Genomic DNA, 26,069 nt, shown 5'->3' on the forward strand with positions numbered 1-26,069 from the left:
GTGGAGCAAACCGTACGCTGGGGATTACCAAGAGGTTTCTGAGAAAATGAGGCAGCTTGGAAAGAAATAGAAAAGGACAAAAATTGGATAAGGCGGGGAAGAGGTGCTCGGCTGGGAGCGTGGTCGCTACAGGCGGGTGGCTCCAACAGAAGCAGCTTCAGGAGCTCCTCAATCTGCCTGGGCCTGGCAGAGCCGCTATCTGATCCTTCCAGACAAAGGGAGCATGAGGTGTTCTGGAGCTCAATGCAAAGCAGAACTTCCCTTGCTATGCCCTCCGCACCTGCAGACACAGAGCCAATCTCTCATGTGCATATTAAAAAACAAAATCTGTGGGATGGAGCACCCAACACCCCCGATTTGCAGACTGCTGTAGTGAGTCCCTCCCTTACTCCCCTGCTCTCATCCTTAGGATCTGCTGGGGATCCCACAGCTAAGCCGCAGATCACAGGTTGAAAGGCACTGGCCTAGATTCGGTTAGTACCAGAGGTTAGGCATGTATCAGTGCATAAAAGCCTTGGATGTGACCTACGACCTGCAGCAGTCAGGCTTCATTTCCTCCCAGATCTGAAGGCTTTGCCTTGCAAGAAAGTCATTTTCCCCCCTGGAGATGAACTGGAGTCTTAACCTTGACCCACTGCATCAGCAAACTCCACAATCTGAAGGGGTTATCAGATATTTCAGAGGTGGCAGGGAGCAGGAAGAAAGGTTGTGCGTTGGGAGATCAGTTTTCACCCTTATAAGTACATGTTGCACATCTAAAGTATCTCATGTTTGGGCCTTCTGGGTTTAAGTCTCAAGTCATATTGCTTAATAGCATACCTGGATCCATGTGTTGTCACTCACACCCCATTTTTAGAAGAGAGGAGAACACAGATCTCTCACAACTTCCAGGCAGTTTAACAACATACACTTAATACCCTCTTTCAGAATTTTTTCAGCATTCCTTACACCTCTATAAAAGTGGAAGAAGTTCAAAAAAGACACTTTAAGATCCAGACCTGACCCTTTCCTTCACTACTGTGTCACATGAACTTGATGCACAAGGAATATATATTTGAACAGTTAGCTATTCATGTTAATTTTCTGATGCTCAGATGGTATCTTTCTGATAGCACCTTGCTACTTTGCATTTGCCTTTACCACATTCCCCATTAGGGTCCCATGTCATGTCCACGTAAGGACTCTCTTACATGCATCCAGGCGGGCCACAGATGAATGTCCTTTTACCCTTGACAGCTGCCATCACAGTACAGGGAGCACTGTCTTACTTTAAGACACAGTTGTTCAAGGCTCAGGCCAGTTGCTGTATATGAGCAGTAGCACCTCTAGAGATTGAATCAGAGTTGGGAAACAAGAAGCCCCATTTCTAAAAACACTTCTACTCATTCAGTGAATCCTCATACTGCAAAAACTGTGCTGCATTCTACATGTTATTCAGTTGTCAACAAATCACTCAAAGTAAGGCTCAATTCTGCATCATTCTAGTAGTAGAACACTGATTTCATTAGAAGTTATGTATGCTTTCATTTTAAGGTCCTGTCCTTTATTAAAACAAGTACACTGCTAGAGTAACTCACAGAGAATCTGATGTGAGATAAAGCCCTGGAAGCTTCAGATTTCTGTCAGGAAAAAAAAAAGAAGAAGAAAGAAAGAAAAAAAAAGAGCATGTTTTCTTGTGCTGAAGTTATCTAAGAAGCTGATGAGTTTTAGTTTCCTGCTGCAAGGAAACTAATCTTGACTCCTCTGCCAGCAGGGATATCCAGCCCAGTTTGTAAAAATTTAAAGCACTGTTGAATAGAGGCAGCTAGCAAGACAAAATTTTAACAGCCTCCTATGCCTTGGTGACTTCATTCAATGTGAAGTTTTGGCAGAATGTTTTAGGAGAAATTAAAGTCCAGGCATGCACACAAGGAATACCAGCTGATAAACATGATTTTTAAAGTGTTGGATAAAGAAGAATTGATAGCTGGTTATACCAGCTCCAAGATTTGCCCTTGTGGGCAGGACAACCGACCCATCATAGTTATTATGATCCATAATCTATGCCATACAGTGCCTTTAACAGCACTTTCTGTTTAGTATCTGAAGACATAAGGAATTTGGGGAGAAATAGCAGGGCGTCTCATCCTAGAAAACTACAAGAAACTCACAACAAGAGATCTAAACACTCTAAGAGCTTAAAAGCTTCATGGTAACAGCATGTTTCATAGCTTGCAGAAAACAGAACTGGCAGTAGAGAGCTGCAGCATGCCTTGGACAAGGAAAATGCTTTGAAGGTTTACGGAGAACAGGTTTGGGAGGTAAAAGTTAGGCTAAAGCTTTTGATACTTCACTAGCAAATTGTTTTCAGAAGGCCATGGCACTTTGCCTTTAGAGATCATCAAAGGCCAATGAGTAATACTAACAGCTGGGTAGAATAAGACAAGATCCAGCAAGGAGTCTCTTGCCACAGCCCTGCCTCCATCACTCTGCTCTAGATCCAAACAGCCAGAACTGCAGGACTAGCACAGGGACATCCAATGTTTATTCACACAGTGGTTTTGGACAAGGCTGCTGTGAGGAGCAACAACTACTGTTGCAGCTGACAGGAAGTTGGAGCATGAAGGGTTAAGTGCTTTGAGTTGACATTACCAGCTGAAACTATTTTTGCACTGCTACCCAAAGGACCTACTCCCATCAAAGGGAAGTGGTGGAGGATATGAAGACAGGAATATGAGAGCAGAGGTACCAGGCAGTGGAGGTACATAGGGCTATCAGCACACCATCCTGTTGACCTTGCAAAGAAAACAAATGGCAAAGACCACAGGCTGACTTGTCCCTTCAGTGGGCTCCAAACAACTCTGTGCTGCAGCTCTGAAAAGAGGGACACCTGAGCTAAGCAGAGCAGAGCTTGTCAAGGAGTTTGATAGAAGCCTGAGGGCTTTGCTTGACTTAAACAAGGAACAGAAATCAAAGCAACACAATTGCCTCACCCATGAATCATCTCTTCTCGTGCCTGAGTCTATCATGGGGAAGGTGACCACAGCATCTTGGCACATTACTAATGGAATAAAGGCCATTAGTGAAGATGAACAAGACTGTTTCTGCTGCAGCAAATGTGCACTGGCAGACGGGGTGTCATGCATATCTTCTGGTCCCCAGAGAGATGATGCTGAAGCACGACACACCTCAGAGAAGGGAGAGGAATGGGGACTAACACAGGGAAAGCATCGTAATGGCCTGATCCTTCAAATCCTCCACACTTCCACTATGTCTTGATGTTGTAGCACATGCACAGAGGCTGCAGAATAACTCTGTCCAGTGCCACAGGGTTTGTTTGCTCCAGCCAGCATGACTCTCTCTTACCAAGCACGTTTCTCTGCTTCCTCCTACACCCTTCCCACACCCACCAAACTTCTGAACTGATTTTATCTTTGTTTTAGTTATATGGTGTATATACAGTAACAAGAATCACAGAAATGAGCACGCAAACCTTTGCTTTTAAATTACAATCTCCAAAATTTCCAAGTTCTAACTGTACTGGCAGGTCTATCACTGAGCAGGAACTCCAAGCATTAGTATTTTTGTCCTGGGTCACCTAAGTTACACTTTAGATATCAAACATTGTCTCACTAATTATAATTTCTGGTGTTAATTCATGCAAATCACCTGCCACTTACAAAGGAACATGGGAATTCTCACTTCTACACACATTCCTCTGTGCTACAAGTCACATGAAGATGTATCGTGCAGATTGCAAGTGCTGTTTTACCCATTTAAACAATGCAATTTAGGCTGCCTTATGGGACTTTCACCATCATCACCAGACCTAGTCTGGTCAGGCCCTTCACACCCCTAGACCAGCTTACTTGAACACAATGCCCACCTCCATATATAGCCCAAACATTTACAAAAACACAGGACTAACTTCTTGATTCCTGGGTTCCTGAAAGAAAAATGTTTCCTCAGATCTTCAAGGACAGACAAGAATCTTTCCCTGTGCACATCACAACATATAAAAGCCACCATATTGAGATCTCCAGAATTCTTCAGGCAACAAGATGGTGATAAGTCTGACTCGGGAGGGGAATTCCTTTTAACCTCAAAACTGCAAAGTGATAATTGTCAACGTTTTTGTTAGCTTAATAACATGCTTTCAAAACACACTGATGCTCCCCATCTCCTTCATGGCTTACCATAGGCAACACAGAAATGAGACCCTGCATGCACAGGCCAAAAACAAAGTGACTCAATCAGCTGAATAGCTTTAGAAGACTTCAGATAATTCTTACCTGTGCCTCAGTTTCCTCTCCCTCAGATCTGGAAAACAGACAACAGGAAGCTTAATTAATAGTTTCAAACTAGCTTTTGAGATCTGAACATGAAACAACACAAACAGAAAAACAAAACACTAACTAAAACATTCATTATTTATTGTATTTATTAGAGAGCCTGTATCTCTTCTAGCCAGGCTCAGAGTCCTGTATTGCTGGGCACTCTGCAAGTATAAAAATGAAAGACAACTTCTACCTTGAAAATCACAGCAAACTGGAGAAGCAGCACCTTTCCTCATCATGTATTTGCTGTGCCCAGGCGCAGGCTGGGGGGAAGAGTGCCTGCCGTCTTCGGCAGTTCCAGCACTCATGCTGCAGGGGAGATCTGCAAAGGAAACACCATGGCTGAACCACAGACCGTCTGCCTTACTCCTTTGAGACTTCTGGACAATGCCTAGTGCCAGCAAAGCATGCTGAGCTGCCCAACCCAAGCACTTGCCAACCACATTGCTGGCTGCTAACACAGCTTTGGCAAAAGCCAAGCATGAGCTGCCTGCTGGCAGGGACTGAGTCCTGACCTGAGAAATGGGCTGAGCTCCTGTTTCCAAACTGTAGCTGAATGTGAGCTACGACTCATGATTGTACACTGTGGGTGGTGTGCAAAGCCCAGACGTGAATCCCCAACAGCACAGACAACTCTGCAGCAGTTCTTTGTTGGAAGGTTTGCAGAAATAGCTCTCAGTCTCCGTCTGGACAGCATGCTTGGCACGAGTACATCACCCATCTCTACATGTGTAGCCTGCTGTAGGGGGCCAGCTTTGCCGGGGCGTTGGACTTGATGATCTCTAGAGGTCCCTTCCAGCCCCTACAGTTCTGTGATTCTGTGATCTCCTGCTCCAGCAGGAGATTGGACTAGATGATGTTTCAAGGTGCCTTCCAATCCCTAACATTCTGTGATCTCCATCACAGAGCAGCACCTGCAGGCCAAGGGCCAAGCACTGGGTGGGCCCCGTGGCAGCACTTCCAGCCCCTCGTCCTACTGCACCGCTCCCTGCCGGGCAGGGAGCACAGCAGGGACGAATTCCCTCCGATGCGGTCCCCTATGAGGCCCCAACAGTTTTGTCTCTATTCCGGGGGGCATCCGGCGGCTCAGCTCCGACCCCTTAGAGGAGCCTCCTCACACCTCCCGCCTCTCTCTTCCCATTGGCCTGGGCAGCGCTTGTCGTGCCTCCATTGGCTATCTGGGCTGCTCATCAGGCCCGCGGGGTATTTAAGCGAGGCGAGGCCGGTTCCCTATCACTGTTGTTGAAGCCGAGGACGCAGGTGAGGTAAGCGAGGCAGGGCTGCTGGGGAGGATGTTGTGGGTTGGGCATCTGGCTTGTTCCCATACCTTGGGGCTCCTGAAGCTTGCTCTTGCTTTGCAGCCCTCCCAGAGATGGAGGGTAGAGGCTGGGCTTTTGCTTCTGGGGAGCAATAAGAGCTAAAATCCTTCTCATACTTGGGTTGTGTTTCTCCCCTATCAGCTTCCCCAGGAGCAGCTGCAGACCCAATGTTGTTTGCTACTTTCCCCTATCTCTAGGCAAAAAGATGCCTTGGGATGGGCTACTGGAGAAACAAAGTGATGTCTTGGTGGCAGTGCTGTACCTGGTATGCCACAGGAAAAAGATCTCAGGGCTAGAAAGAAGCCTCCAATAAGTTCTCGACAACCCTGTGGATCTGAGCTGTTTAGGTAGCTGCAGGTCCAAAAGCTCTTCCTTCTCTAGAGGGAAGAGGCAGGGTAGGGGGTCTGCAGGACATGGCTGTGCGTGATGTGCCTGCTGCTGACCTGTGATCAGGTGGGCATGCCCTTCCTGTTGACACTACTGCTACAGCTATTTTCCTGTGATGATCACTTGGTGGAGGCATGATTAATGGTGTTAACAAAGGGGTTAGCGCCAAGGTAACTTCTTGCTCGCGGGCAGACAGAGGCTGCAGCTCTGCATATAGCCTTTCCTGGCTGTTTGAAGGAGCACTTAGCAAACCAGTGTGGTGTTTCTCAATCCTGACAGGATTCTGCATGTGGTTGTAGCTACCTGAAACTGTCTGTGAAAGACTTCATTACCAAGGTTGGTTCTATTGAAACTGACAGATTAAAATTCCTGTTTAGTAGTCAGCAAAGCATGTTTCTTGCTCTGCAAGTTCCAGGTGTAGTCCAGAGCTCTGGGAGTTCTGTGCTTGCATTATAATCAGTGAACAGAAAATACTGGAAAGCCCAGAAGCTGTTTCTCTTTAGAGTAGAAGAAATGGTTTTAATTATCTCCAAAATCTAGGAGCTCAGATCCAAGGAAGTATTTAATAATGGCCACCAGCTGTGGTGTTCATTTTGCCTTGGGATTCTGGGAGGGAGCAATCCTTGACTCCACTGCAGAAGTGGTTTTAGCCTTTGAGGCTTCCTAAAAGTGATAGCCTTTCTAGAAAGGCTGCAGATACGTACTTCTGCCAACATCTCTGTATCTGCTGTTCCAAGGCCCAAATTCTCTAATCCCCCTTCTAGATCTTGCTCCACCCTGAGCGTTTGCAAACACTGTGATCGGTTGTGGACACTGCCATTCCCCCTGCAGCAGAAATTCTCTTGACCACATTATGTCAACCACATTTATGGTAACTAGGGTATCAATGACAAATCTAAAAAAAAAAAAATGCAGATAAGTGCTTCAAACAAAGATTAATACCTCTGTCCTGGACAGTCCTCCCTGCTTATATCTAAATTGTTAAATTCAACATTGTTAATATTCATTAAAGAACTGCCAGGTAAGCTATTGAACTAGGCATATTAGCTATGACTCAATCAGTGTTCCACAGATAAAACACTGAGGGGAGAAAAGATTCCTAATTGAGATCCTACCTCTCCATGCACAGGATGATGTAACAGCTTCCCGTGGCAGAACTTGTTTCCAGAGAAAAAGGAAAGCCCTGTGCGAGCTTAAAATTCGTTGTTTTTTTAATGTGTGTATGCTGATTGTTGTCAGAGACAGAAATGAGGGGAGCTGCTTACCCCAGAAAGAAAGCACTTTTGTGCCAGGCTACCCTGTTGCAATAGTTGTGATAGACTAAGGTGAAGAAAACAGGCAGGCAGCAGCTCTGGAGTTTTGGTGCCTTAACCCTTTGTTTTGCTGAATTCCAAGTTGTGCCAAATTTGGCAATAACCAGTGGTTATGTGACTATGTCACACTAGAGAAATGTGCTGAGAAGTTTCTTTTTTTCAGAAACTATTCTGAGAATGTTCTCCAGCAGTGACCTTGTATCTCTGCTGTAGTAATACGAAGTCATCTGCAAGACAACGCTGCCCTGCTAAGGGAAAATTGGTTTGCTTAATGCAACTAGAGCAAGTAGTGATGCTGCTTCTGCTTTCCTCCTTGAGAGGCTCTCTGCTGGTAGAGGGGACTGTGGGATTTCTGCTTGTGGTTACTCCAGTTTAGAGTCATGTCTCCCAACAGAGAACACAAAACAACTGATGCGGAGCTGCTGAGTACAGCGCTTCCCTGTGATCTGGAACCACATAAGATCTCTCATATATCTCACATAAGGTGAGAGCATAGAAAGAGAAAACAAAACTACACTGTCTGCATTACTCACAAAGACACATCCATGCTACAAGCACTGGAGTTGCAACACACCCCAATTCCTCCTCTGGAGGACAGCAAACTGTGTTCTAATATGACTGTACTGTGAGGATTGTCACTAACTGTTGCCTCCATAATTTAGGAGAGCTCTTAGTACTTCAGAGTTTGATTCTAACCTTGTATTTGTTGTGTTTTTTTAATCAAGAATTACTCCTGACTTACACTTACAGCTAGAGCACTACTTCTGGTTGTACTTTGTTCTGTGTACTGACCCTGACACCAGCCAGTAAGACACTATAGTATGAGTGTTTCTCACCTGTTGAGAAGTGAAGCAACTCAGCAAAGGAGTTGTTTGTAATGGTATTGAAATAGCTGAGCTTCTCTGCTTCAAAAAACAAACTTGTTTGAGAGAGGAGTAACTACTGACTGAGCAAACCATATGGACTTTGGGCCTGAAATTTGCATGCAAGACTTGCTTTTACTTGGAGTGATTTTTCTAGAAGTTTTCCCAGGCTGCTGAAGTTTAAACTGTATCTTTGATGTGGTATTATGTCAGCTGGCCCTCCAGAGGGGGGAAAAAGGAGAGTGTCCCAGTTTGTGACAACCCCTGCTATAGGCATGTATTCTGCATCCCTGACTGCCTTGCTCTTACCACAGTGCCAATTACTTGCATAAATAACTTGCCAAGCTGTCAAACACTGGCATTGATTACTGAGAAGTCTCCCCAAGCTCTGTCCATCATCAGTTCTGAGCAAACAAATGACTGTTTCACTGTTTCTGCCCCAACACTCTGTTCCTGTTTCCAGAGCAAAATGTAAGAATGAAACAGGTCAGCGTTGACAAGAAAAAGAGACAGCAGTCTCTGCTGCTTATCAGATGGCAGGCATTTTGGATAGTCTGCCAGGGAGTTTAATTCTTGGCTTGGGAATCCTGTTTGTAAGGAATTCTGGTTTGAAGGTTTCCCACTGGAAAAATGCTGTAGGAATCCTAAGAGAGAGACTAGCTGGCAAGACAAGGAAGCAGATACTGCAAGGAACAACAAGTATGCTGAAATCTCTGCTATGCCTGACTGAGGCAAGATGCGATCTTAGATCTGTCATTATTCTGGTGTGTCCAGATGCCAAGCTTGATCTAGGCTAGTGAGACAATACACATTCAAGCTATTGTATCACTTTTTTTACTTGAACTTCTTAAATCCCATTACAAAGTAAGAATGCTTCTGAGACTCAGTATCATAGGAGGTGAATTTTGCTCTCCAGTAGGATGAGAACAAGTTTTTAAGTAGATAGAATGCTACAGCAGGAAAACAGCCTGCTGTTGTAGGTAAGCTCTGGAACATCTTCATATTCTTCCCAGAGCTGTGAGACTTCCAGCGTTGCTGAAGTTGGTAGCAATGCTAGAGTTTTCCACACAATAAAGGGGCATAGTAGAACTACTCTATAATATTAAATTGAGGGTTATTGAGCAATTATGTAACTTAGGGAGTTACATTTCAGCTGGGCTTCTTAGTACAGCAGTAACATCTGCCTGTGATTCACAACACTAGCAGGCATAGCTTTTTTTTCATGCAAGTCCTTGGGCAGTGGGAAGGTGCACATTTCACAGAAATGCACAGCTGAGATAAAGTACTTCTAACTTCCTTCTTTGAAGTTAGTCAAATGCTACCAGCAATAAAATAAGAGGGTTGCTTTGTTTAAAGTATTCGACTGTTTGGGGTTTGAGGGAGGTGATGGTGCACCATCTCTTGTTCTGTACATAGGCTTGTACACCGTAAGTCACACAGCCTCTCAAATACCTTCACATTCCTACAAGAAGGATTAGTGATTCTTCAAAGTTCCTAGACTGCTCTGGATCCCAACTTTTGTTGCCCTCTACTTCTCACAAGTATTACTATGACTGTGGTTCACTGGCAGAATCTTAAATTGTACATCTATGTCCTTTTTTAACCTTTCAGCTGCAGTTGACTTCACTATGGCATCAAAGCAGATCCCAAAAAAAGACTGGGAGGCTGAGGAACAGCAGCAAGAGGTAGGTACTCTATCATGTGGCAGTTAAACTACCTGTTAACATACAGTGGTTAGCAACTTCTGCCAGCATCTTAAAAACAGGCTGAGGGTAGCAGAAAGAATGACTAAATGAAGCTGTGCCTCAGTCTAAACTTAACTCACAGAAGCCAGTTTGCTCCAGGAAGTATTCCATGGCTGGCTTAGGTAATGCAAATAATTCTGCACCATTAGCTGTTATGGTTCCTACTTCTACATTTGAGCTTGATGGTGCTAAAACAAAGTGTGAGTCAGTCGTGACAAGCCTGGAGCTCCAGCTTCTATTCCTAGCTTGCTACTGACAAAGACTTATCTTTGAGCAAGTCTCTTCAACTCTGAGCCTAAAAAAGATGATGAGAGAGACTGAATGCCTTAGAATCTTTAATGGCTTCTATTCACACACCAGGTTGAGGCTGGGTCTCTGACTTCACACGTTTCTCTCTGATTTTAGAGTGCTGTCAACCGGATAACCAACCTGCCTTTGCTTAATTCTGCATTCAACCTGGTCTCATCTGCCTACAGTTCTTCTAAGGAAATGCATCCTTGCCTCAGTGGTGTCTGCAATGTGGCTGAGACTGTGGCTGCAGTTGCAGTAGGCAGTGTGGTTGGTGGGGCACAGCCCATACTGAACCAACTGGATTCACAAAGTAAGCAAGGGGGCCCTTCCTATACAGAAGGAGTAGAGGGGGAAGGGAGTTTCATGGACTTGTTCAGTGACATCCTTTTTTTTTTTTAGAGTACATTCTAATTAATGGTAGCATTCAGTCCCCTGCTTGTCTGTTTTCAGCAGCTCAATAATTTCACTGAATTTGGGTGTGATACTGTTACTAGAGTATGTAAAGTCTGGCCTTCAATGGGGTGGAAAGCATAGCAGTAATAGCAGGGTGGTAAAGTCTTTGGCTGTAGTAAATGAGGTCAAGCCCAAATGTAGTAGCTGTGGACACAGAAATGAAGGAAGAAAACTGGCTTACCTTTGGAAGGCCTTAGATACACAGTAAATCTCCAACAAGATCCCCTTGCCTCTACTGTCAACCCTTAAATGAGGTCTAGACAGAGGTGGATCCTGGCTCCACTCCTTCCAGTCACTCAGAGGCATTGCATGTACTTGATCTCCCCTGGGTTGGCCCTGCCTTCCCACCAAGTGCATGATCACTGCTTCAAGCTGTGACTTAGCATTTCTGCTACACCCACCACATGCATCTCATCCCAAAACAGTATTTTTGTTTGCTTTTGTGAATACTCTTTGGTCATTGTAGGGTCAAAACCCCCCTGCAAACTGAAGACTAAACTGGTACAGTCTTTTTTTTTTGTCTAGTTGCACTTGTAAATGAATATGCCTGTAAAAGTCTGGATCAACTGGAGGAGAATTTGCCTTTTCTTCAACAGCCAGCAGATAAGGTAAAAGCTTCTTCTGGGGGAGTCTGGCTTGATCTCTTGATGGAACTGTTATGGGCGCAGAGGAACTTGGAGAAATAAAATTTGGCAACAGCACTTTGTCAGGTCAGCCCCTGGTATGGGCTAAAGGACTCATAGCTAGCTGATGAAAGCTGGAGATATGCCTTCAGCATGTGGAAACAAACATGTAATGGTGTACTGTTTCTCTGGTCTACTGCCAGAGTGCAGACAGTTATCCACATGGAAAAGCTACTTTGGGGAAGGAAAACCTATTTCAGGAAAAAAATAATCTTTATCCACTTTGTTGTAGGTATTCTCAGAAACAAAACAGCTGGTTTCCACCAAAGTGACATCTGCTATGGATGCTGCCTGTGAGGCAAAAGAGGCAATGGCTGATAAAGTGACTGAAGCTATAGATCTCACTAAAAATGCTGTTGGGGATGGTGTTAAGCTGACCAGGTCAATGGTCACTTCCAGTGTTAACAATGCTGTGGAGGCTGCTCAGGGTGCAAAGGACCTTGTAACTAATAAAGTGAGTGAAGCAGTAGACCTCACTAAGCATATTGTGGATGACAGTATTGGGATGACCAAGTCTGCAGTTGCCAGTACTATTGTCAATGCTGTGGAGGCTGCTCAGGGTGCCAGGGACCTTGTCACAAACAAGGTGTCTGAAGCAGTAGACCTCGCTAAACACATTGTGGAGGACAGCATGGGACTGACCAAGTCTGCGGTTACTTCCACTATTGTCAGTGCTGTGGAAGGTGCCCAGGGTGCCAAAGACCTTGTGAGTAACAAGATGACAGAAGCTGTGGACCTCAGTAAGCATGTTGTGGAGGACAGTGTGGAACTGACCAAGTCTGCAGTAGCAAATACTATTGTCAGTGCTGTGGAGGTTGCACAGGGTGCCAAGGACCTTGTGACTAACAAGGTGACGGAGGCAGTAGATCTAACAAAAGTGGCTGTTCAGGATGGTATGGAGAAGACCAAATCAGTGGTTGCATCAACAGTCAGTACAGCTCTGGATGCTGCGTACAGCACCATAGCTAGCAAAATAAATACAGCCCTTCTGCAGAGCAGAGACGCCATCCAAGAGGGTGTGGAGATAACTAATTCAGTGGTGTTCAACAGTGTGAACAAAGCCAATGCAGTGGGACAAGCAGTGGCAGGTGGTGTTGAATCTGTTCTGGGTATATCAGAAGATCTGGTGGATCACTACCTCCCCATGACTGAAGAGGAACTAGGTGAGAAAATGCTGAACTAGCGGTTGTAAATGCAAAGCCTTTCTCACATGGCTAGAGAGCACCTGATGCTGAAAGAGTCATCTAAATAGACACAGCTCTGAATGTATCACCAGGATGGCTTTCTGTCAACACTTCCTTGCTGCTTGCTGTGGGACAGACTTCAAGAATTTGCTAGCTACTCCTTGTCCTGCAGCCTCAAGACAAACATGTGGGTGCCTGCTTCAACCTGTCTGTCAAGCCTGCTTATCTGAAGAGAACATTCTGTTCAGGGACTAGCCTACCTTTAATACCTGAGCATCTGTGAACCTCTACTGCTTATACAGCAACTTCAGTCTTCTACTTTTCCAGTGTGGGATTTTACTGCTCCCTGCCATTCCTTACAGCTAGGGGTATGGAGCACAGCTACACCTCTGTTCTTGTTTCCTTCAGGTGAACTTGCCACTGCTGTTGAGGGATTTGGTATGGCTTCTGTGGAGGAGCAGAAACAGCAGCAGAATTACTTTGTTCGACTGGGTTCCCTCTCTAGCAAGGTCCGCTACCGAGCCTATCAGCTCTCCCTGAACAAGCTGCAGCATGTTAAACAAAGCACTCAGAACACTCTCTCACAACTACATCTGGCAATAAATCTGGTACAAACATGTTATTTTTTTCCCCTTCCATCTGTAGCCTTTCTGCTTTAGGAATCAATTGTAGGTGCTTTTCCATCTTGCACCCAGCTGTGTCCCTGCCTGTCTGAAGTGCTAACAGAACCACTCTTGCTTAGCTAATTGCATATACATCCAATGCAACTATGCCTCTCATTTTTCCTATTAGATTGAATCTGTGAAAAAGGAGGTTGGCCAGAAGCTTCTGGATGGGCAAGAGAAACTCCATCAGCTGTGGGTGAGCTGGTGTCTGACTCAACCCAAGGGACACCAAGTTAAAACAGCTTCCCAAATGGAGGTATATGTGGGTGTATGTAATTGGACCTCTTGTGAATGGTGTGCATCTCATCTGCTACAGCAGTTGAGCTATATTTCTTTCCCGGCAGATGGAATCACGGACTCTAGCTATGCTGCATATCATCACTCAACAGCTACAGCCTATTTATGAGAATCTGAAAGTCAGCATCCATGGCCTCCCCTGGAACATCCAAGAAGCTGTGCATCAGGCAACTCAAAATATCAAGAAGCTCCACACTTCTTTTGCCAGTGCTAATTCTTTTCAGGATCTCTCCAGCACAACTCTGACCAAGAGCCGGAACCGTGTGGCTGAAGCCCAAAGGTCTCTCGATGTCCTGTTTGAGTATGTAACCCAGAACATCCCTCTAAACTGGCTTGTGGGTCCCTTCAAGGCAACAGATAAAGTGTCACAGGATAGCAGAAAGGTGAAAAAAGGTAAAAGTAATATAAAATCATTTGCCATAGAAAAGGCTGCTTCATCAAAGGTGACTAAGAGGCCTGAAGAACCAAAAGGAGCAAAGACGAATCTGGGGGAAGCATGTGGAATGCTAGAGAAGCTAGAAGAGAAGATAGGTGCAGAAGAGGTATTAGCTGCAAAGGAAATAATAACTAATGCGCTGAAGGAAGATCCCTGAGAAGCTCAGTTCATCTGGCGTAGGCTCCTAAGAATGTCTCTTAGTCTTTTAATCATATACCCAACTGTCAGTCGTGCTGGGTGTTCCTCCTGCTCTTACTGTCCCAGGATGAGCTTACAGGAAGATGTAGTTTGCAAGGAGGCTTGATGACCAAGGTGGGGTGATTCCAGATCTTGATGTATTTTTTTTTCAATAAGCATGTTAATCCAAAAAAGGAAGGTAGAGGGTCTGTACTTCATCTTTTTTTATTAAGTCAGCACAGCTGTATGTGTGAATGGCAGTTATTGCTGAGACAAGCTGTGGATGGGAGGTCTCAAGTATTTTTAATGTTGAATTATATTAATAACTTCTTCCAAGCTGCAGAGATCTTAAAGATTATGCACTTGACCTTTGATCGTGTTTTCCTCCTGAAGTTTTAAAACTAAGTGTCTGTAATACAACTTCCTTTCTGACTTCAGCTTCCTGAGAGGCTGAACTCTGCAGCAGACCAGGAGCAGCTGGGGACAAGAGGCTGCTTCTCGGAAGTAACTTCTGTTTATCAGACAAAAACTTGCTCTTTTGTAGAGCGATTTTCGTGTAAGCATGTCAATCTGCAGTGGGACTATCTTTCCTGACTGTAAAAAGGACTTCAGGGATTACAATTAATTCTACACGTGGAATATTCTGTGGCTTTTGCTAGGAGTTACTCTGCTGTGCTAATATGACTATGCTGTAAACGAAACAGGGAGAGAGGTAGTGTTCCCAAGCAAACAATGCTTTGTAGAAGTGAACTGTTCCTGGTGTCACTTATTTTGTATTGGTATGGCACCACTGCTAGAGTTGGAGTAATGGCAAAGACTTGAAAATAAAACTTGTTCTTTCCTTTAGCCAGAGCAGATTGGAAGCTTGTGTTGGACAAATCACTTCTTGCATAATAAATGCATTCAGTGGGTAGCTGCAGCAGGAGGAACCCTCCTGGCTGCCCTTGCAGTGCTCCAGCCCCACAATGCACACACATCGCTCTCCCATCGTACCTCTGGCCCCTGACGCCCGGAGGAGTGATGCCAAAAGCCTCTCGCTATAAGAAACTGTAATTCTTATAGCGGATGTGCTTTTGTCAGTTTGCGTTAAATACCTCCAGGAGCTGTTACAGAGGGCGACAGCACACGGCGCCGTGGCTCATCCTCTGCCGCGGTGAGTGCAGCGGGCGGCCCGACGCGGCGGGAGGTGCTGGTTCAGGCCGGGCTTCCTGCCCTGGCTCCGCCCCAGCCCTCCGGCCGAGCCCCGCTCCACCCCGCTGTGCCGAGTTCCTCCGCTTCCTCGTGTGCCAGGAGGCCCCGCCCGGGCAGCAGTGACCCCGGGCCCGGGGCAGCGCGGAGCGTCCCACTTCAGGCCTACTCCGCGACTCCAGGACTGGTCCCGGAGGGCGTTGCTTGTGCGGGAAGGGGGTGCGTGGCGGTCTGGGAGCAGGGCCGAGGGCTCCGGGGCGGCCGTAGCGGGAGCGGCGCAGGTAGGATCGCACAGCCGGGGGCTGTGACGGGGAAACGGTGCTTGTGGTGCGGCTCCGCGGGAGCGCTGCGCGTCGGGGCGGAGAGCGGCGGCCGGAGGGCACGGTGAGAGCCACGAGAGGTCTGGGGGCAGTTGGGGCATTTCTCTGAGTCACAAGGCGGAAGGGTATCAACGAGTTACAGAGGTCCCGCTCTGCTCTTTCGATGCCCGGCCTTTCATTCCTTCCTTCCTTCCCCCCCATCGACTGTTTCACTGAATTGGTTTTCATTTAAAGAGCCACTAACTTCCTCAGGTTCAGCTTGAGCTCATTCATTAGACAATTAGACAATTAGACAATTTTTCTGAATGAGAAGAACAAATTTAAATTTTAGACTTTCCCCAGTTAAGAGCTATTTGTAAACACCCCAGTTTCCTTTATATGCAGAAAGCTGTTCCACCAGGCTCTTTGTGGAGCTGCAGGTCTGCTATTCAGTCTAACCCAGCTCAGCCAGCGTTGGTGAGTGCTGCGGTTTAGGAGAGCCCAGGGATTAGATATGGAAGGAGATCACACCAATGTCCACAGTGACATGAGACAGCCCAAGAGCAGATGTGTGGGTGTTCCTAGCCTTCCTGGGGTTTGAAAGGGCTTTATTTCCCAGCTTGCCACTGCAAAGAGCAAGAACAGCTGGAGGGGCCCTGGAGGAGACAAGTGCTTGGCTTTACCCAAATACATGATTAATGTAGCAGTGACTTTAAAACAGTTGTCTGTAATGTGAAATGAATGTGAAGAACTTACTCTTTGCTTAATAACAGAGTTGGAATTATGTGTGTAGCATGTCACATGCACTGGCATTTTTGTAAGCAGTTAACATGGGGAAAAAAAAAACAGAGCTGTGAGAGCCTGGGAGTTCTCTGCCCCATTGTTTCTCAGTGTGTTGTCCCATGTTCTTCTCATAGGTTCATTTGCTCCACTCTTCAGGACAGAGATATCTCACTTCTGAGACGAATCACTGAGCTGCAAAAAGCTATTGCTTGCATGGTACAGGAAGTACAACCAGGACATTGCAGAGCACTGCAGGGAAATAAACCTTGAACCTAAATGCTGTAATATGCTTTTTCCATTCATGCTGCTTCAGTCCATCATCTTGGCCACCAGCTGATGAGATGGCACAGAGTGCTGAGGTCCAGCCAAGCTTTGAGGACATTTTTAATATTAACAGGGATGCTCAGAGGGACACACTCAATAGCATCCCGGTTGTAGATCAGGAAAGATGTGGCTCAGCTATCAGCACTGTGGATTCAGATAGTGAGTTTCAGACACTGAGATCTGATGTGAGCACAGGATTTGTCCATATGACCAGCCCAAACAGCATGGTGAAAAGTTCCCCAGTGAAGATTAGAAACGCTTCAGACCCTTCAGGCCCACAGACCTTGCAATCCTCAGGGATCTCCAATTCCTTCACCAATCTCCTGATCAGTCAATCGCCAACAGCTATTTTTCACATGCCGACTCCTTCCTGTGAGTCCAGTCAGCTGTGTGAAGAGAGCACCAGTGATACTGGACAGCCTGATGGAGAGAGAGAGAGCCACAGCCTGCAGGAAATGGGCAGCCCCAGCAGTCATTCCACTCAGGACACAAATCCCCAAGTCCCCCATCTGGGGAAGACACTGCAGGTCAGTTCCTGTCATCCATCTTTCCCTATTGTTGAAACACAGCTGCCCACACTGGGTGCTGTGGGCCAACCTGTTGAGAGTAATGATATTTCCAGCACAGTGATAGCAGAACCTCAGGTACCAAAAAAAAGCAGAGACCAAAAGCAAAAATTATCTACAAGTCTTCCCTATTCAAGAACGACAATAAATACTAGTCCTGCTTGCATACCCGTAGAAGACTCCTACATTCCAGCAGGCACTTCCAACTCTGCAGCTGCTTCCCCTTCAGTTTGTTCCTTTCCTCCTCAAACCTATTTCTCTTCAACCATTCCCCCTCCTCTTCAGAGCGTTCCTTACAACGTACCATTTCCCACTCCCCTCCACTCATCCCCCTTTCCAACTGGCCCTCCTCCTTTAAAAACTGTGGAAGCAGCACTGGCACCAGAGCCCAATGGTAAAAAGAAAAAGTTCTTCACTTTTGTTGTTCTTCATGCTTGGGAAGATGAGCATATTGCCTGTCGCATCAAGGACCTGCTGGAGAACATGGGGGTTCCCAATGGTGCCACATTCTGCGAGGACTTCCTCGTTGCAGGACACAACCAGTTGACCTGCTTTCAGGATGCTATGGAAAACTCTGCTTTCCTCATCCTTCTGCTGACCAAGAACTTCCTGTGCCACCAGTGTATGTTTCAAACAAACTCAGCTCTGATGGAGTCCATCCAGCGACCTTCCAAGTACAACTCTGTCATTCCTTTTGTACCTAAGGAGAATCCATTAGAGCGGAGTCAGATTCCCAGCATGCTCAGTGTGCTGGTGGCCTTGGATGAGAACTCTCCTGTGTTTGCCAGGACAGTGCAGAACACCTTTACCCCCGAGAAAATCAATGAAAGGAAGGCCATGTGGTGCCAGATACAGCAAGTCCAAGAGCAGAAAAGGAAACTAGAGCTATATCAGGATCACTGCCAAACACTGCAGAACTTAGGTGCTCTGACTGTTGGCTCCCTTCCCCAGATGTCTCCATCAGCAGTGCAGCTGAGTCAGTCAAGCCTAGAGCAGCTGCTGAAACAACTCCTGCCTCTCCAGTTATCCCAACAGTGCCATCCCCTGACGTCTGTCTCTGCTGCCACACACCCACTTCTCCAGGCTGGTCATCCCACATCTGCTCAGCTGGGTCTCTCTCCTTCCCAACCACCTAATCTCCCATCAGGCCAGCACTACAGGTCTGCAGATCCAGGAGGTGCCCATCCCATCATCATTCAACATGCTCGAATGGTTCAGATTGGGAACCACAACACAATGCATGTGGAAACTGCTGCACCAGGTCCACAGGACAGTGGGGAAGAATCCAGGGAGAATGCTTAATCAGAGATGCAGGTCAGCCAGAATCATCCACTCTTCATTTCAAACCCTAGACTAGAGAGATTCTGTTGGAAAAGGGACTGCTCTGATTTCACTGGGGGTTAATAGCCTCTATTTCTTGGAGCACAGGAGAAAAGTGCCTTCTTTTACAAAGAGATTCTCATTTCCTAAGACTACTATCCATTTGCTTATTTTCCTTCAACCGAGCAAACAATTTTCTTGATTTTCTGAGGATTAACTGAAAGGTTTGATAAATAAATTTTAATTAATTTATATTTCTCCAGTTGTTTCCTGTAAAATCAGAAAAGGGACAGCTGAGGATATCTCTGTATGTCTGTAGCTTTTACATGGAGGGGGCTGGGAGATAGCACATCTGGATTATGTTTCATAATCTGCTGCTGACCAAGTCATTTGAGGGAAAATCTTCTGAGAACTCTTTGGGGAGTCACCGTGGCCTCCTGTGAAGGTGCTCTGCACTGCAAGGTCACACTGTTTTCTTCTGGCTGCTCTCTTTGCTCATGGTTGCAATGTGGCCTGCTCATATCAGCGCCTAGTTTGTGTGCATGGCACGCTCCCCTTGCTGCTGTGCAGCACCATTTCCCCCAGCCTCACATCAGACCTAAGAAAATTCATGAAACTTGCTTCAAAAACTTCTGAGAGGCTGTAGGCCCCTAGGCTGAGGTATCAGGAGATCACTATTCTCCGTTCTCCCCTGAAACTGCAAAGAGACAAGCTTTGTGTTTGTGGGACAGAATTCCTACATGCCCCTAGAGGCATGGTTTAAGAAAAATATTTTTGTTTCTAAGAAAACTGTTAAACTCAAAGGACCAAGATTATACACCACGTATGAGGCTAAACAAGAACTTTACAGTAAAACTGCACATTGAGAAAAACAAACAAACAAACAAACAAAAAAAGAAAACCACCAAAGGTAGAATGCAAAGGGAGAAAATTTGGAGAAAGTCTGAGAAAGCAGGAGCTGTGGGTTCTCCTTTATCTGTTTTTAAAAGTTCAGAGATGGGATTAGGCCCTGCTAGACTGGCTGTTATACATAGAAATATGCTCTATTGAGATTATTCCTTCTATTTATGTTACCAGCATTGTGGGAAAAGTTTGACTCAAAACCAGAAGTGTTGAGCAGAGCATTACAAGAGTGGAGAAAGGCCAGTGACATGGGAGATATTCTGCAGGATCTGGGCAATGGCTCTATGAGGCAGACCTCTACTAGGCTTTTAGCACAAGGATGGCATCTGAAGCACAAAGCCAACCTGCTTGCTCAGCCTGATGGGTGTTGCTATGGCCATTTGCCTGTTCTGTCAGCAGAGGTCAGACCAAAGTCACTAAGCGTCTAGAAACTGTTTCCTCTGCCAAGCAGACTCAAACTAACAGCATCAAACTCCAGACCGTACTGGCACTGCTCCAGGGTCCATGCAAGCTGTAGGGCAGCTCACCCTACTCCTCACCCTTGGAAAAGCCAGAGAACTACCAAGTGCCTATTAAAGACAGCCTTCAGGGCCAGTGCAATTGATACACAGCAGGTGACTCCCATTCCTGGTATTTCTGCTGATGTTTGTGTGCTCATGTCACTCTGAATACTTGCCCTGGCATGTTTCAAATCAAGGGAAGCCAGCGTTGTCTGGAAGCCAACAAGCAGGACTACTACAGGCCATCCTGGTCATGTACTATCCAAGCAGAGTGCCCAGAGGGTGATAGAAGACTCATGAGTCTGTTCATAGAATATCTATCTCCCTCCCTCAACGGAGGCTTAGCTCCTCCTGGGCCTCCTTGGCTAGGACCTAGTGCAAGACAAAGGGCCTTGGACAAACCAAAGCTCTCTCTGTCCTGCTTGAGCTGCCATCAATTGCTGGCTTCCAGCTTTGAAACAGTTTGGCTTCTATTTCTCACACTGACCCAGTAATAAAGGATTAACTCATTTATGCTTTACAGAGCCTGCTGGAATTCTCCTGGTGGTTGCATTCTTTCTAAAGATGATCCTATTTTTTTTCTCTTCTCTACATCACCTTTGTTAGAATAGGCATTGTATTACTGCAACACTGTCACTGCAGTTGTGCAGCCACCAGGGCAGCCCCTCTCCTCCAGAGAAAGCATATACCTCACTCTTGCTCCATTTATTATGCTTTCTATAAATAAACACTATGCAAACCTGGTCAGCTGGAAGCAGCTCTAGTTTGTAAACAACCTTAACAGTCACAAGAAGTTTGCTTGGAGTGGAGAAACAGAGAAAGACACAGCAGCAGGCAGTAAAACACTCTGCAGGGTGTTTTTTTTTTAAGCTTATTGTGCACTGATTTCCAAGTGACTCAAAAGGAGTGACTGCCACATAACAGACAAAGCCCTATTTCAACTGCAGCACCAGGTTCACTCACTCCACATTTTCAGGGCTGTCTTTACTCTTGCTCATCATGGAAAGGAAGCTTGTCACTCTTTGTTTTCACCAACAGAACATACATGTGCTTGTGGCCCTTTGATTTTTCCCCAGTTTCTCTGTGAAGCTGAGAAATGCTCGACAATGACCAAGCTATTGCAAATTATTTTTGAGGAACAATCTGTGAAGGGAAAAACTTTCAAATATTTTATCCATCTTTTCCTGTCCTGCCCAGGGAAGGCTATTTTTGAAATCCAAATCCTTGTTGAGAAACTAGCTTCAGTAACTTTAATTCTTTCGCTTTGCTTTTCATCTCCCACTGATAAGCCACCCCGCCCCCCCCACACTGGGGCTTAAAAAGCCCACTGGGGCTTAAAAACAAATTGATGACAGCACACTGCACCCGTCTTCCTGCCTGTCCTGACTGTGTATAAGGCAAGTAAATCTGAGTCAAAAGATTATCAACCCTTCCTACTTCATTTACATCAAAAGACAAAGCAAAGTATATGAAGATATGTCATTCAAGTATCACTGTTATCCTTTTTCAGGGGAAATGTTTGCAACTGCAGTGTAGATTAACTCTTCCCATGAGTAAATTCAGATGAAAAGAAAGAGAATTACCATATCCACAAGCATACCATTGCTATGAAACAAGGATTTGAAAATAGAGGCTCACCAGCAAGAAGTCCAAGGCACTTACATTCTAGCAGCCTTTTTTTTTTTTTTTTTTTATTTAAAGTTAAGAGCACTCATCAGCTCACAAATTAACAAATTCCATTCCTGCATCTTAGATCAAGTTTCAGCCAAACTGAGGGGGAAAAAATGCAGCAAAACTACATCTCAGTAAAAGTTAGAACTCCTTACTTTATAAATAGAAGTTATAGTTAACACTGCAAAAATGTAATGGCAGATCTCTAGTATCTTTGAGGGGCAGAGAGTATTGGATTATTGAGGCTTATGAATATGCTGGCTTATAAATACACATAGAGAAGCTTCAGAAGCATATAGCGCATGGCTGTTTACCGGGGTTCTGTACTCCCAATCTTGACATTTCTCAAAGCTGAGGCAGCCGCTTCACCCTCAACGCACTTTCCGTTCTGCCCAGACCAAAAAAGGAGCCAGAGGGCGCCAAAGTCCCTCCTCCTGCAAGATAAACTGCTTGAACAGCATCATGTTTACACCAAGAAGGGTTCTGCTAATGAAGGCAAATACCTACCCCAAGACTAAAAATTCAAAGAGAAAAAAAAGTTGCATGCAGATTCTAATTAGAGAAATGAGCTTGCCAGTAGCCAGATGAGATTTCAAATTCTATTCCTGATGTAGCACCACCACCCTCAGTAAATATATGGAAAGAATCAGAAGCCAAAAAAACAGGTATTAACAATCCACTTCATGTAGGTCTTCAAAATGGGATACTAACAGAGCCCCCTGGTTAATATCAATAATCCCAGAAGGCACCTTTAACTTACATCTCTTTCTTCTTTCTTCCTTCTTCTTTCATACAAACATGCCACACTCGCTGACTCAATTCAGAAACGCTAAGCACTACCCATACTCACACTGTAAGTACTTCCCATCCTAAAGGGGTCTGCCAGAATACATCCTCAGAGATGGTTAAAAGTGCATAGGCTGGGCTCTGAAACCTGGCTATATTCATTCTGTACAGCTCAATGTGATCACCTGCTGACTCTGGAGCTAAAGGACCCCATTTGGGAAAGGGAGTTAATGTGTGCAGAATGGGCAAGGCAAAAGCTTGAATTCCACATTAGCATTTTGTTTCTGAGGTCACAGGTTTTCTTCCCCATTCATATCAATATCTACTGATGAAACTGTAACCAGAACCGACCTTGCTATCTTACTTGGATTGAAGTAGTCTTGCAGCATAGATAGGGCCTGGCTCTAAAAGAGAAAAAATAACCGATTTTTATGCACAATCACTGAAATCTTTAACATCACTTCCTACATGGCCAACCAAGGAAAAAGGAAAACAAACAAACAAAAAAATAATCAGCATACCCAGCTCTACTGTCATGCAAAGCAACTACCTCAGCAGAGAATAAGCCACTTTGCCATCAGACCAGTACTGTATCAAGTCTGAGGAGGGGGCAGGGAAAGAACTAGTTGGAAAATACTTTATTCCCCTCTTGCATTCCTAACTGTTCAGTATTTGGGATGGAAGGGGATAGAGTGCATATGTGACATGTAGCTGCTCCAAAGCTTAATGCTGTGTTAATTCTGCACTAATGAGAAAGGGAGCAGGTCCCAGGGATCTTCATTTTCCTTCCTCCTCAGGATAAGATGTTCGTATGGAAAAGGGCAGGGGCTGCAGCCTTCTCTGGATACAGTGCTCTATGGAGACATCTAGTACCTGAAGGTGGCAATGAAGGATAGCCATGAGCTCTTGATCCTTCTCCTCCCCTACCCCCGCACATGCCAGCTTGATGGTGACAGGTAAGGAAAAGCTTGCAGCCCATCAACACAACAACGGCCTTTGACACCTAGACAAAGATGGCCTTAAGTTTCGGGCTGCGCTACTTCCTGTGGGCTAAATAAGTGCCAGGAAAGGCTTGGGAGTTCAGCTCTCCCACTCTAGTGTAGTTCAATGAAGGCTTCCAGCTCCTCAGGGATGAAGCCCTTGTAGGGAATCTTGTGCTTGTCCAGGACACGAGCAGCAAGGCACTGGAGGGTGATGTAATTGAAGGGCTGCATCATGCTCTTGGAGAGCAGCTTCTCATCCAGCAGCTCGTAAGCAGTCTGCTTGAAGGCATTGGTGGCATCCATATGGGCTCCAGCCTCCATCAGTGCACTCATGATCAGTGGGCAGTTATTGCGAGCAGCAACATGCAGCGGGGTATTGTTGTCATAGTCACGGCTGTCTGGGTCAGCCCCACACTCCAGAAGCAAGTTAACAACATGGAGTGATGGGAATTTGCCCACTGGGTAACGTCCCACTGTTGTGGTATCTTTGTCCACAGCCATATGCAAAGGGGTGAAGCCATTCTTGGCTCGAGGGCTGCACTTCAGCAAGCGGTAGATAGTTTGGCGCTTCTGGTGCTCCTGCTCTGGGGTGCACTCCACCTTCTCCAGCAGGAAGACCAGGTGGAGAATAATGGCCAGTGTCTTGGTGAACTGTGCCGAGTCAACTACAGGATCCTTGCCATGCATAAGTGCTCTCTCTACCTCCCGGACACCTTTGCTTAGTACTCCCATGAGATCAGAGAAGCCCAGCTGGGTAGCTAAAGTGCCTTTGGAGCGGTCCTGAAGCACATAAGAGAAAAGCTCAGCAAAGGAAAGGAAACTGCTGGCAGTCATAGGGCTGAGAGGCTCCAGATTGCCTTGCTGCATGTCAAGAGCATACTTCCACAAGTTAATACAGCGTTCAAAATTGCCTGAGTCAGCATAGACAGCCCCTCGATAGCGGATGTAATAGGAAGTATCTGGGTGTGAAGGACCCAAGATGCGCTCTCTAATGAGCAGTGCCTGCATGCGCATCTCATCTGGATCAGTAATCAAGGCTTCTAGCTCCTCCAGTGAACTTACTTCTCGTGAGTAGTCATATGCCAGCACAAGCTGCCGTGGTTCAGGTTTAGGTAAGTACTGCCCACCCTCGTATCGAAGCTCCATTGCCCTTCGCCAATACTTGTGGGCTCCCAAAAGGTCACGTTTCTTATCCACAAATGTGGCACCTAGCAACTCCAGTGCTTCCACAGCAGCCTCTCGAGTGCAGAACACATTAGGAACCTGCTGGTCATCCCGACTGGAAGCTGATGCACAACATCTCTCATGCTGCTCTTTGTCGCAGCCCTCAGGAGTTTTCTGACCAGCACTGCAGCACCTCTGATGGCTCCCACCCAAAGCAAACGTCTCATTTTGGTTCCCTGCAACATCCTCTTCCTCCTGCTGCAGCCCTCCCTGGATGAGATATTCTACAATATTGGTATGCCCAGTGACACTGGCAGCCAGCAAAGGAGTCATGCCATAGCCATCTTTCTCCATGCGGGCTTTGGAGCGGAGCAGTAGCTGCAGGATCTCCAGGCTGCCTGACTCTGCACAGTCATGCAGGGCCGTGTTCCCCTTCACGCTCCGGCGGTTGACATCAGCCCCTTTCTCCAGCAAGTAACGTGCAATCTCCCGGTGCCCTTTGTAGCAAGAAATCATCAAACAAGTGTGTCCATGCCGGTTCGCTACCTCCAGGTCAGCCCCACGCTCTCCAACCAAGTAGCGCACAATCTCCAGGTGCCCGTCAAAGCAGGCGGCCCTCAGCGGCGTGGAGTTGGTCAGTGTGGTCTGGTTCACTGAGGCACCGTGATCCAAGAGACTGCGCACCACCCCCAGGTGCCCGGCAGCAGATGCGGCCCACAGCGGCGGGGCCCCCTCGATGGTTTCTCCATCGAAGTTGACAGATCCGCCCTCTTCCACGCGGGCCCCACAGTGATCCAGGAGGTACTCCACCACCTCCAGGTGTCCGTGGCGGGCAGCGATCAGCAGCGGAGTGCTCCCACCCCCTGGGCCGTCACCTCCACCGGGCCCTGCTGTCAGCGCTTCCAGTTCCTCCCGACTGCGGCTGCCCAGCAGCTTCTGCAGCAGCTTTAGCTTCCCATCGCGGGCCGCGTTGTACACGGCCGTGCGCAGGTCCATGGCGACGGGGGCCGCGATGAACGCGTCGGCTGCCTCCTGGCCATGGACCGGTTCCGCCTCCGCGGACCCAAATCGGCCCCGGGACGGGGGACGGGCGAGGGCGGCCCCCGGCGGGGAGGAGCCCTACGGGAGCGGAGACATTCGGTGAGGCGGCCCTTACCCGGCGGCGGCAACCTTCACTCTCTTCGCCCGGCCGCCATCTTAGGTTGGAACGAGAAACAAAATGGCGCCCGGACGGCTCCGGGAACGGAGCTGGAGGGAGATGATGGGAAATGTAGTCTCGCGCCCGGCAGGCAACGCGAGGGCTGCTCCGTAGGGACTCCGTCTCCCGGCATGCAGAGGGAAAGGGGCCACCACAGCCTGCGCCGAGACTCCGTGCAGGACACTGTGTGAAATGCAGTCCGAGCGAGGCACGGAACGCAACCCTTCCCCGCAGATTGCGGGAGTGCCGAGGCCG

General features: G+C 46.7%; 3 protein-coding genes and 1 long non-coding RNA gene across 5 annotated transcripts; 2 read left to right on the plus strand and 2 right to left on the minus strand.

Moving 5' to 3' along the window:
- Positions 1-183: 183 nt before the first annotated feature.
- LOC149914744 (uncharacterized) lies at positions 184-4,810 on the minus strand. Its single transcript, XR_016460316.1, has 3 exons — positions 4,510-4,810; positions 4,272-4,299; positions 184-280 (listed from the first exon to the last, which is right to left on the minus strand). It is a non-coding gene; the product is annotated as an uncharacterized LOC149914744 (long non-coding RNA).
- A 657-nt stretch (positions 4,811-5,467) lies between these two features.
- Positions 5,468-15,204, plus strand: LOC116235674 (perilipin-3-like). Of its 2 annotated transcripts, none has more exons than XM_031603954.2 (8): positions 5,468-5,581; positions 9,810-9,883; positions 10,349-10,544; positions 11,213-11,295; positions 11,603-12,533; positions 12,963-13,162; positions 13,347-13,475; positions 13,564-15,204. In XM_031603954.2, the coding sequence occupies exons 2-8, from the start codon at positions 9,827-9,829 to the stop codon at positions 14,107-14,109; spliced, it is 2,142 nt and encodes a 713-aa protein (XP_031459814.1). In that variant the 5' UTR covers positions 5,468-5,581; positions 9,810-9,826; the 3' UTR covers positions 14,110-15,204. The 2 variants fall into 2 exon arrangements, with proteins under 2 accessions (XP_031459814.1, XP_089982316.1); XM_090126190.1 differs by having other exon boundaries at positions 5,564-5,576.
- A 143-nt stretch (positions 15,205-15,347) lies between these two features.
- On the plus strand, positions 15,348-18,855 carry TICAM1 (TIR domain containing adaptor molecule 1). Its single transcript, XM_090126191.1, has 2 exons — positions 15,348-15,701; positions 16,534-18,855. Exon 2 carries the CDS (start codon positions 16,741-16,743, stop codon positions 18,589-18,591), a length of 1,851 nt encoding a protein of 616 aa, XP_089982317.1. The 5' UTR covers positions 15,348-15,701; positions 16,534-16,740; the 3' UTR covers positions 18,592-18,855.
- Positions 18,856-21,687: 2,832 nt separating this feature from the next.
- FEM1A (fem-1 homolog A) lies at positions 21,688-26,064 on the minus strand. The gene has a single exon (XM_031603955.2). It carries the CDS (start codon positions 25,610-25,612, stop codon positions 23,564-23,566), a length of 2,049 nt encoding a protein of 682 aa, XP_031459815.1. The 5' UTR covers positions 25,613-26,064; the 3' UTR covers positions 21,688-23,563.
- Positions 26,065-26,069: the final 5 nt, after the last annotated feature.

This window comes from Phasianus colchicus, chromosome 28 (assembly GCF_987193195.1).
Source record: "Phasianus colchicus chromosome 28, bPhaCol1.hap1.1, whole genome shotgun sequence".
In the NCBI taxonomy this organism is placed as follows: domain Eukaryota; kingdom Metazoa; phylum Chordata; class Aves; order Galliformes; family Phasianidae; genus Phasianus; species Phasianus colchicus.